The sequence below is a fragment of the Arachis ipaensis genome, chromosome B10 (genome assembly GCF_000816755.2).
Source record: "Arachis ipaensis cultivar K30076 chromosome B10, Araip1.1, whole genome shotgun sequence".
Classification (NCBI taxonomy): domain Eukaryota; kingdom Viridiplantae; phylum Streptophyta; class Magnoliopsida; order Fabales; family Fabaceae; genus Arachis; species Arachis ipaensis.
Genome location: NC_029794.2, coordinates 117,142,915 through 117,154,040, shown reverse-complemented (window position 1 = coordinate 117,154,040; position 11,126 = coordinate 117,142,915). Strand labels below are relative to the sequence as shown.

Genomic DNA, 11,126 nt, shown 5'->3' with positions numbered 1-11,126 from the left:
GCGAAGGACATGGACAAAAACACCAGGTACTTCCACAACATAGCTTCAACAAGAAGGAGGAATAACATGATTGATGCATTAGTAATTGATGGAAGGTTAGTAAGAAATCAAGCAAGAATAAAAGTAGCTATCAGAGAGTTTTACAAGAAGTTATATCATCAAGAGGAGTTTCCTTTGGTGGGTTTTCGGGATGGACTGGTAGATAGGATAGCTAAGGAGGACGTTGTGGCTTTAGAAGTGCTACCGTCGGTTGAGGAGATCAGAGGTGCAGTGTGGGATTGTGAATCATTGAGGGCGCCTGTAAGCGATAGGTACAACATGAATTTCATCAAGAAGTGATGGGATGAGGTTGGGGCTGAGTTCACGGCAGCTGTGCAGGGGTTCTTTTAGACTTCTAGGTTACCAACAAATTCTAATATCACATATCACATGGGTTGCATTAGCGCCAAAGTTCATTGGAGCTAAGGAGATTAAGGACCTTCGACCAACTAGTATGATGGGCTGTGTGTATAAGGTGATTTCTAAGGTATTGGTTAGGAGGATGAGATCAGTCATGTCAGGCCTGGTTGGAGAGACCCAGAGTGCATTTGTTAAGGGTCAAAAAATACAAGATGGGGCTCTTATTGCATGTGAAATTGTACACTGGCTTAAAATGAGAAAAAAGAAAGTGGTAATAATTAAACTGGACTTTCAAAAGGCTTACGGCAGGGTCAAGTGGAGCTTTATGGATATTGTTTTACAGAAGATGGGATTTGGGCGAAAGTGGAGGGTGTGGGTTATGGAGTGTATAGACACTACTTCTATGTCGGTGTTGATAAACGGTTCACCAACAAAGCCATTCAATATGGAAAGATGCCTGAGACAAGGTGACCCCCTATCCCTATTCTTGTTTGTACTCGTTGTTAATGTCCTACATAGAATGATTGGAGAGGCAGTTAGAAACGCCTGAATAGCCCCTTTATTTATTGGGAGAGATAATATAGAATTGTCGCATCTTCAGTTTGCCGATGACACTGTGTTGTTCTGTCCGCTGGAGGAGGAGTCTATTAAGAATTACAAGAGACTCTTACGATGCTTCGAGTTGATATCGGGGTTAAGTATCAATTTTGACAAATCCAACCTGATCCCAATCAATTGTGAGCAACAGTGGATTCGAAGTATGTGTAGCTTATTGGGGTGTAAGGAAGCTACTCTTCCAGTCAGATACCTTGGAATTCCTTTAGGAGCTAATCCGAGACTGGTCAAGACGTGGAAGCCAATTATAGACAAAGTGGAAGAGAAGCTCAGCTTGTGAAAATCGAAGATTCTCAACAAAGCGGGGAAGTTGGTGCTCATCAAAGCAATATTAAATAGCCTGCCGGTTTATTATCTGGCTCTACCTACTAGAGGGGGTCCATGGAAGGATATTTGCCAAATACAGATCAAGGAGCAACATATAAGAGAGAAGATGATAATTGGCTTGTCCATAGAGGTTGGTGATGGCAGAAGAACTCGTTTTTGGGAAGATAACTGGCTAAGTTGTGGTTCTCTTAAGGATAGGTTTTCAAGGATCTTCTCAGTTTCAATTCAAAAAGGCTCTGTCATAGGGGTTTGTGGGTTCTGGGATGGGTTAGAGTGGATATAGAACTTCCAATGGAGGTGAGAGCTATTCCAATGGGAGTTGGAACTTGTGAATCAATTACATGAGACTTTGAGGCCGGTCAAACTAGCCTTTGACAAAGAGGATATAGTTATCTAGAATTTTAACAGGCAAGATGTTTTTTCTACTAACTCTTTTGTGCAGGTGTTACAGGAAGAAACGCTTCCGGATGACGTAACAAGCTATAGTTTCACTAAAACTATTTATAAAGGATTGGTCCCTCCAAGAGTAGAGCTGCTTGCCTGGTTTATCTTGATAGGCAGGGTGAATACAAAGGAAAGGCTGTGTCGACTTGGAATTTTTTATCAGAATGATAATTTGTGTGTATTATATAATAAGGATATAGAATATATTCACCACTTGTTTCTTGGCTGTAAATTTACTTGGCAGGTGTGGTGTGCTTGACTATGTGATTTTGGTAGACAATGGTCCTGTCCGGGTACATTAAAGGAATACTTTTAAAGTTGGACAGGTGCTACAATGAGGAAGGAGGAGCGCAAGAAGTGGTTCATCAGCTTTTTCGCAGTTGTTTGGAACGTTTGGTTGGAAATGAACAAAAGGTTGTTTCAGAATACTAAAGTAGGTGCTGAGGAAATCTTCAACAGGTCTCTATGTAATTACAATATGTGTTGTTTTTTTATTTGGTTTTCTATTTCTTTTGCTCCACTTTGATGTTGAGCTTCTTTGGTTTCAAAAAAAAATATTTACATTCTATTTTATACATGCAGCAAAATACCGGAATAACAAAAAAAAAATACATAAATATGAAAATAAATTCACAAATAAGATCAAATTCGTAACAAAATCCCTAGAAAACAAAATTTGCAATTAAACTGTAACAAATGTTTTGGTTAATTCGCTAAACAATCCTCATGAGAAATGAGAATCAGTTTTAATTTAATTGCAAAAATTGACACAATTTATTCTCAATCATTTTCACTTCTGCTAGCAAAAATGCCTGATAAAAAAAATAAAAAATGGTTAAAGTAATGCGCCGACACCGAGTCTGACTGCCACTAATCCCGCGTTACCGTCATCGCTAGTTGGCTATTAACTCCCGAATGGCTGCCAAACAAACGCATTAATTAACACACTCAGACTCAAGCCGCGATTCTTCTAAATTCGCAAGCGCTGATGGTGAACTCTCCAACCAAACGAAACATGTGTTTCGTTTTCTCTTTCAGAGTCTTAGCCTCTGCTATTTCCCTTGCTCTCTGCATTTTCTTCACTACTCACCACCACCACCACCACAACACAATCGTAAGCTTCATTTATTTTAACACTCTCTCTTTTTTTTTTCTCTATTTTCCTTGTAATTTTAAACCAACGGATTTGTTCTAGTTCTTTTTTGTGATTATGTTACTGGTTTTATGCTCCTCCTTCGCGACATTCAACCGAAAGTTGGATCTTGTTACATGAGTTCAAGTGGAAGCAACGATTTGACTCTAGCTGTATTCTGTATTAGTTCTTAGTTGGTGTGCTATTTTCTCGGGAAACTAACAGAAATTGAGTGGAGATGTTACTAAAAGGGGAGATTTTTTCTTCTTTTGCAATCTTTCTTTTAACTTTTGGGAGGTGAAATTGACTTGAGATGTGTAAGGCAGCTAAGGCAGAACCAGATTCCTTTGTTGGTTGGATATTTCTCGAGAAACAGATGGAAAATCCAAGTGAAAAGAAAATGCCACTAAATAGGGGAAATTTTTTAGAAATAAATCCTTTGGTTTCCAATTTGTCTGGTAAATGAAAAGAGATCTTTAACTAATCTGATGACTTGATTATGAACTAGGGTTCTGATGGAGTTTCTCATGGATTTGAATCCGTACGGAGATCCATTCTAGCTCTGAAAACAGATCCACTGAAGCCTCGGTTGGACCACATCAAGAAGCAAGCCGAGGATCACCGCATGCTTGCATTGATGTATGCATCCTATGCAAGGAAGCTCAAGCTTGAGAGCTCCAAGGTTGTTAGAGTTTTCGCCGAACTCTCAAGGGACTTCTCGGATCTAGTGAACAAACCGCAATACACTGCCCTCTTCAGCTCTGATGGCGCAATTGATGAATCAGTGCTTCGCCAATTGGAAAACGAAGTGAAGGAGCGGATTAAGACTGCTCGCCAAGTAATTGGCGAAGCCAAAGAGTCATTTGATAATCAGCTCAAGATTCAGAAGTTGAAGGACACAATTTTCTCCGTGAATGAGCAGTTGACCAAGGCAAAGAAGCAAGGAGCCTTCTCCAGCTTGATTGCAGCTAAGTCAATCCCGAAGAGCTTGCACTGTATCTCAATGAGGTTGATGGAGGAGAGGATTGCACATCCAGAGAAGTATTCTGATGAGGGGAAGCCTACTGCTCCAGAACTCGAAGATCCTAAACTTTATCACTATGCCATATTCTCGGACAACGTCGTTGCAGCATCTGTGGTGGTCAATTCAGCCACAAAGAATGCAAAGGAACCGTGGAAGCATGTATTTCATGTTATGACCGATAAGATGAATCTTGGAGCGATGCAAGTGATGTTTAAGCTGAAGAATTACAATGGGGCGCATATCGAGGTTAAGGCAGTTGAAGACTACAAGTTCCTGAATTCATCATATGTGCCGGTGCTTCGACAGCTGGAGTCTGCTAACCTGCAGAAATTTTACTTTGAAAACAAGCTTGAGAATGCCACAAAGGACACAACAAATATGAAGTTCAGGAATCCGAAGTATTTGTCTATACTAAACCACTTGAGATTCTACTTGCCAGAGATGTATTCGAAGCTCCATAGGATTCTGTTTTTGGATGATGACATAGTGGTTCAGAAGGACCTTACCGGGTTATGGAAGATTGATATGGATGGCAAGGTGAATGGAGCTGTAGAAACATGTTTTGGGTCATTCTATAGATATGCACAGTACATGAATTTCTCACACCCATTGATTAAAGCGAAATTCAATCCGAAGGCTTGTGCATGGGCGTATGGAATGAATTTCTTTGATTTGGATGCTTGGAGAAGGGAAAAGTGCACAGAAGAGTACCATTATTGGCAGAATCTGGTAAGACTATGAGATTATTTGTTACTTTGACTATGCCATAACTGTTTAAAACAATTGCATTCTTAAATCTCAAATCTAATGAAGTATTACTACATGTGATCCCATGTCTTGGAATATTATTTAATGTGCCAGAGGTTGCATCTTCAGAAGCTAGGATACATTAATATTTTGTTTTTAATCTTTCTGCATTAGAATCATGCCTTACAAGATTCTTTACCATATTTAAGTTGGTCTATGCTGATGTTGCTGCAGAATGAGAACCGGACATTATGGAAACTAGGGACATTACCTCTGGGTCTTATCACATTCTACTCGACCACAAAGCCACTAGAGAAATCATGGCATGTTCTTGGGCTTGGTTATAACCCAAGCATCAGCATGGAAGAGATCAAGAATGCAGCAGTGGTGCACTTCAATGGTAACATGAAACCATGGCTTGACATTGCTATGAATCAGTTTAAGCCACTTTGGTCAAAGTTTGTTGATTATGAGTTAGAGTTTGTTCAAGCCTGCAATTTTGGTCTCTAAATTTGGTTAGGATGGCTTCTTCGACAAAGAGCTCTTAATCTGCTTATTAGTTTTTATGAATTATGATGCCCTAATGCTTATATTATACAGTTAGTTAAAGGAATTCCTTGGTGGGGCTGGAAAATCCATGCCCCTTTCCAAGAAGAAATATTGTTACTTAAAGGATGTTGATTCTGAAGTAAATGAATGTTGTAGCTTACAATTGGCCTTGAAATGTTTTTCCTCAAAGTGAGAAATATCACATTTGTCACCTTATAGGCATTGTATTCATTAATTTCTAGAATAATGTGAAAATGTTATATTAACGTGTTTAGTTGAGTAATCATTCGTCAATCATTTGTAAATGTATAACAGTATAAGTTGATACTTTCTATTTGGTAAACATACTTCCTTTCTTCGGCATTAAAAGACATGGTGATCTTGAGAGCTCTTGTGGAAAGCTTTTTAGAGTTGATTTATGCTCTCTAAAACATAGAAGATTAATATAACTTTTTACTAAAGGAACTTTCTTTTGCTGGAGTTCAAAGCATACTATATCTCGTGTTTTCTTTTCATAAAATATTTGGTTCAAATTCAACCAAATATTTGTTACAGTTCAACCAAACCAAAATTAGTGAAAGTGCCACTGTCCCAACCGAAAAAATTTCTAGGCAAAATTGTGGCGGTCAGCCATATACTACAAATCACCAATTCAACACAAGATATATGGTAGTTGATTTGATAATTAACTTTTCGTGTATTCATGATATTTTTTTACTAACATATATGCCCCTTATGTTTTGGTCTCAAGGGTTAGTGTTAAGCAATAGATATTTTGTAACAAGTATGATCTGTCATCTGTGCAAATAATAATGAGAATATCATTTTTTATATACTCCTGATCTTAATTTTTTATTAACTCATCGCATTATTTCATCCCTAAAAGTAAGGAAATAACTTCTCTACCAAAAGAAATTGCTCCACCATTTCTTCTTTTTTCTTTTCTCTTACCCGTTTCACACCCATAATCTTCTTCGTCCCTTCTTTCTTCTTTTTTTCTCTTTTCTTATCCTAATTTTCTTGTTTAAAACTTTATTTTTTTCCCGTAAAAAAATCAGTAAAATTACTAATGGAGAATCTAACCCAAAGAAAAAATAGGAGACATTTTTCTGTTCTCAATTTTAGAAATTATTAAAAAATATGTAAACTTTTGTCTCTACTCCCTACAACAAAAAATAGAATAACGGTGAGACAGCTACGCAGTACCACTAGTAATAGTATAATAAATGGTGAATTCTATATGCAATCTCATTAGATACGGACATATACACATGCACACGAGTTCAAACGCACATGTAGATTTAAGATTAAACGGCATTTGTTGATTTAAGTTTAACCAAAGTTACACTATATATATGTGTGTATTTTGTAAATCATCTTTTTTTTTTTTTGGTTTTTCACGGTATCCCCCAACTCGGCAGGTCAAGGACTAATCTGCCGCAGTACTGAGCTCTATTTAAGGGTTTGTCACTGGCCAATGAGTTGCTGCATGCATAGGATGAGATTCAAACCCCTGACCTTTTAATTCATAACCTATCAGATACATTAATTTTGCAAAAAAAAAATATAATAATTTTACACGTGCATTCAATTATGTAATGTTACATCAATCAAAATAACTACTTTTTACATTGAGACAAGAATGCATCAAAATTAAACTCTTATTTTAAACACTTTTAGAAATATCTGATGGGTGAAATTTGAATGGAGTCTATAATTAATTTCATGGTGATGGAAAAAGTATAATGATGAGAAACACCTCTTTAGTGTGCAAATATCATTTTCTAACCTATAACAAAATTCATCTATGTCAAATTTCACTAAATTTATACATCAATAAATATATATTAAACAACTCTTTTGTCTATGTATATTTTAAATAAATCTAGTGTTAATTTTAATTATATACAAAGCTCATAAACCATAACAAGTTTATAACATGGTTCAATCATTCATCAAATCCAATCGATCAGATATAAACCCACTCTGATGTACCCATTTGTTTTCCAATTCTCGTCGAATAAACTCAATTCAATGCGTGCATTGAGTATAAATTGAATGACTAATTAATAAATTAAAAGGTTCTACTAACAAATATCTAAGCCCAAATAATTATCTCAATAAATCTTATGAAATAACAAATTAGTTTTTTTTTTATCAATCTTTCACCAATCCAAAATTAACTTGCCCATCCACGTTGCCACCTAATTTTCACCCCTACATGAATGGGATTTACATCCATTTCTACTAGGAAATGCTATGGTTGGTATTCATCTAACAAGAAGTTCATGAATGATGTTTTGTATTTCATAAAATGCTAATCATCAAATGCAGCATATAGAACTTAAAACATTGATCATAATGCTTAACATTTAACGCCTAAACAAATGGAGGAACCATTACTAAATAACATGCCAAACGAATGGAGTACTCAATAATATTTGTTCTAATATCATCAAATTTAATTCTTAGATAGTTTTACACAAAGGAATTTTGCGTATAATGCCACTATCAGCCTGTCCTGTCAGAAATGATAAATAGACGATTTCTCACAAAATTGCAATCATGCTTCCAAAAATATTTAAAGAACTCTGGAAGCAACAAAAGGTCAAAAGCTAACCTCTGCTATATTGACACTGCTATTACCACAACAAAAACCATCTACTCCCAAGATAAATCATGAACGACAGCATTAGCCACGGCAAACTTTTGAATCAGAGTCAATTCACTGATTGAAGTACCAAATAAGCCAGAGCTTCAATATTAACTAGACATACTCAACATAGACAATAACAAGCTTAGGAAAATGAATACCAGCCAAGCTCATTAGGAGATATATCAAAAATAAAATATGTCAAAGCAACTGCATAAGAAGTTGCAAAAGTGACATGACACTATGCATATTTTCTTTCTTGAGGACAAAGAATAATTTTTACACGAGATCCAAGTAAATTTAATACCCAAACACAGAGCCTTTAATATGATTGTGTAGAAATAGAATTCATCACTTTAGTGGCCCACTTTTTTTCTTCTTTTGTACAAAAGTAACCATCACTAGTAGCTCATTTAAGGATATAATAATACCTTAAAAAGACAAAACTATAAGCATCTCTTGTTAATCATTTAAAGACATAAAGTTATAAATTCATAATGCAACAAGTTTTCCCAAAGTTTTGTTGGTTGAACATTTCTTTCTTTTAAAATTATTTTTAGAAAAAATTATTAGAAGATAACCTGATTGAACATTCTTTTAAACCATGATTTTAAAAGAATATCGAAACGTATTAGAAGATGATGACGAGCTATGCAAATTGAAATTGTATATGGAATTCTTAAATCCAAGGAGTATATCTCATTTTTTTATATCTTTTTTTTTTTTACCTCAAGTGCACTTTGGGCAGCACTTGCTACTTCAAACTCCCCAAAGCCAAAGCAAAATCCCTGTTCATCCATATGCATATAGGTGTTAGCTAGAAGCTGATAATAAGAACTCGAAAATCTTTGAATGAATATGCATTATACCTTTTGTGATCTAACTTGGATACCACCATTCTTAATAGGTCCAAACTTCTTGAACACACTCTCCAGGAGGGAAGGTGTAGTGTTGGGTGATAGCCCTTTCACATGAATAGAATAACCCTCAGCTGTCATAAAGGACGCGTTCTAGAGAATTTTGCTGACATAGTATACTGGATTTTATTGCCGACCTGTTTCTGTTACAAGCACGAATGAAATTGAATTATTAGATATTGAAATATACAAATATAACGGGTTGCCAGGTTTATGTTTTGTTAGTATGGGAGGTGATGATAGTATCCGTTTGAGCTCGGCAAATACGTTTTTGCATTGCTCTGTCCACTCAAACTTTTTTTATTTTCGTACAGTATTGAAGAAGTGATCTGATCTTGTTGCTATTGCTGGTAGGAATCTCGATAGGGCGGCTAGCCGTCCTGTGATTTGCTGCACTTCTTTGACTGTTGATGGCGATTTCATGTTCAGGATTGCGTCGCACTTGTCAGAATTTGCCTCTATACCTCTTTGAGTGAGCATGAACCCTAGAAATTTTTCTCCCTGAACTCCGAATGCACACTTTTCTGGGTTGAGCTGCATATTGTATTCTCTTAGCCGGTCGAATACTTCTTTGAGGTCGGTCAGGTGTTCCTTCTTGGTGTTTGATTTGACCACCATGTCGTCCACGTATACTTCCATATTTCTCCCGATTTTCCTCTGGAATACTTTGTCCATTAGTCGTTGGTAGGTTGCGTCTGTGTTTTTTAGGCCAAATGGCATGACCCTATAACAAAAGTTGCCTTGGTCAGTTATAAAGGTTGTCTTCTCTTCGTCGGCAGGGTGCATGAGTATCTAATTGTAGCCCGAATACGCGTCCATGAAGCTTAGTATTTGATAGCCAGAAGTATTGTCTACTAGCTTGTCGATGCACGGTAAGGGATACAAGTCTTTTGGGCATGCTCGATTTCCATCGGTGAAATCCACGCACATTTGCCATTTTCCGGAGCTCTTTTTGACTATTACGACATTTTCCAGCCATGAGGTGAATTGTATTTCTCGGATAAACCCTGCGCTTATAAGTTTCTGTGTTTCCTTTGTTGCTGCTTCGGCTCTTTCCGTTCTGAGATATCTCTTCTTCTATTTGATTGGCCGAGCTTTGGGGTCCAAAGCCAGTCTATGGCACATGACATCTGGGTGTATCCCTGGCATGTCAGCCGAGGTCCATGCGAATAGATCGACATTGGCTCGGAGTAGGTCTGCTACCTGTTGTGTGTATCCTGCAGGTAGAGTGGAGTCGACGTTAGTGTATTGATCTTTGTCTTCTGTTAATGTTACCTTGTTTAAGTCATCTGCTGGTGTGGGCCTTTGTTCATGGTTGGTTCTTGGATCTAGCTCGGTGAGGTCTGGTATGTCGCTGGTGTTGTATACCGAGTTTATCCTTGTTGTACGTGCCTGCTGCGCTTTGAGGCCTACGTTGTAGCATTGTCTTGCTTCTTTCCTATCAGAGTGTACTGTTGCTATAGTTCCTATTTCTGAACAGAACTTAACACATAAGTGAATAGTGGAGACTACAGCTTCGAAAGTATTTAAAGATGGTCTGCCTAAAATGATATTATAAGGGCTAAAGCAGTCAACAATTAAATACTGTATGTCCAAAGTTTGAGTGAGGGTGTTCCCCTAAGGTCGTCCTCACCCATACATAACCTGTTACGGGGATTCTCTCTCCTGAGAATCTGACTAGTTCGCCGGAGGATGGTTGTAATACTTTTTCGTTTAGTTGTATCTTCTTGAAGGTGGATAGAAACATGACGTCAATGCTGCTCCCTTGGTCTATTAGGACTTTCTGGACTAGGAGGTCTCCCGTTGTTATCAAGACTACGACAGGGTTGTCCAAGTTGGGAGTGTTAGTTTCGAAGTCCTTTGCTCATGAATGTTATATCAGGGATTCTGGGTGTGAGTGTATCAGATAGTGTTTCATCCTGCATTGTTAACATTGTTCTGTAACTTCTTTTTCTGGCCGAGCTCGTTTCTCCGCCGCACGCGAATCCTCCGGAGATGTGGTTGATGATTTTCCTGGGTGGTTGACTATTCTGCCATTGAGGCTTTTCGTTGTTTGTTTTTGGGTGTTCTACCTCGTCCGAAGTTAGCGGATCTTTCTGTACTTGCCTACCAATGTATTTATCCAGTAGACCTTGTCGCGCTAGCCTCTCCAATGTGTCCTTGGCCACCATGCATTCATCCGTGGTAGGGCCAAATTTTTGGTGGAAGGCACAGTGTTTGGCCTTGTCAACGTACCTCTGGTCTTGGTACGTACCTGCTTGGCTCGGTGGTTTTATGAGTTTATTGTGAAGGATTTCTTTGATTATGCCTTCCCTTTTA

General features: G+C 37.6%; 1 protein-coding gene and 1 long non-coding RNA gene across 2 annotated transcripts; one reads left to right on the top strand and one right to left on the bottom strand.

The window, feature by feature from the left end:
- Positions 2,700 to 5,542, top strand: LOC107623373 (galacturonosyltransferase 8-like). Its single transcript, XM_016325607.2, has 3 exons — positions 2,700 to 2,899; positions 3,426 to 4,670; positions 4,923 to 5,542. Exons 1-3 carry the CDS (start codon positions 2,774 to 2,776, stop codon positions 5,196 to 5,198), a joined length of 1,647 nt encoding a protein of 548 aa, XP_016181093.1. The 5' UTR covers positions 2,700 to 2,773; the 3' UTR covers positions 5,199 to 5,542.
- On the bottom strand, positions 8,605 to 8,888 carry LOC110267830. Its single transcript, XR_002355767.1, has 2 exons — positions 8,760 to 8,888; positions 8,605 to 8,678 (listed from the first exon to the last, which is right to left on the bottom strand). It is a non-coding gene; the product is annotated as an uncharacterized LOC110267830 (long non-coding RNA).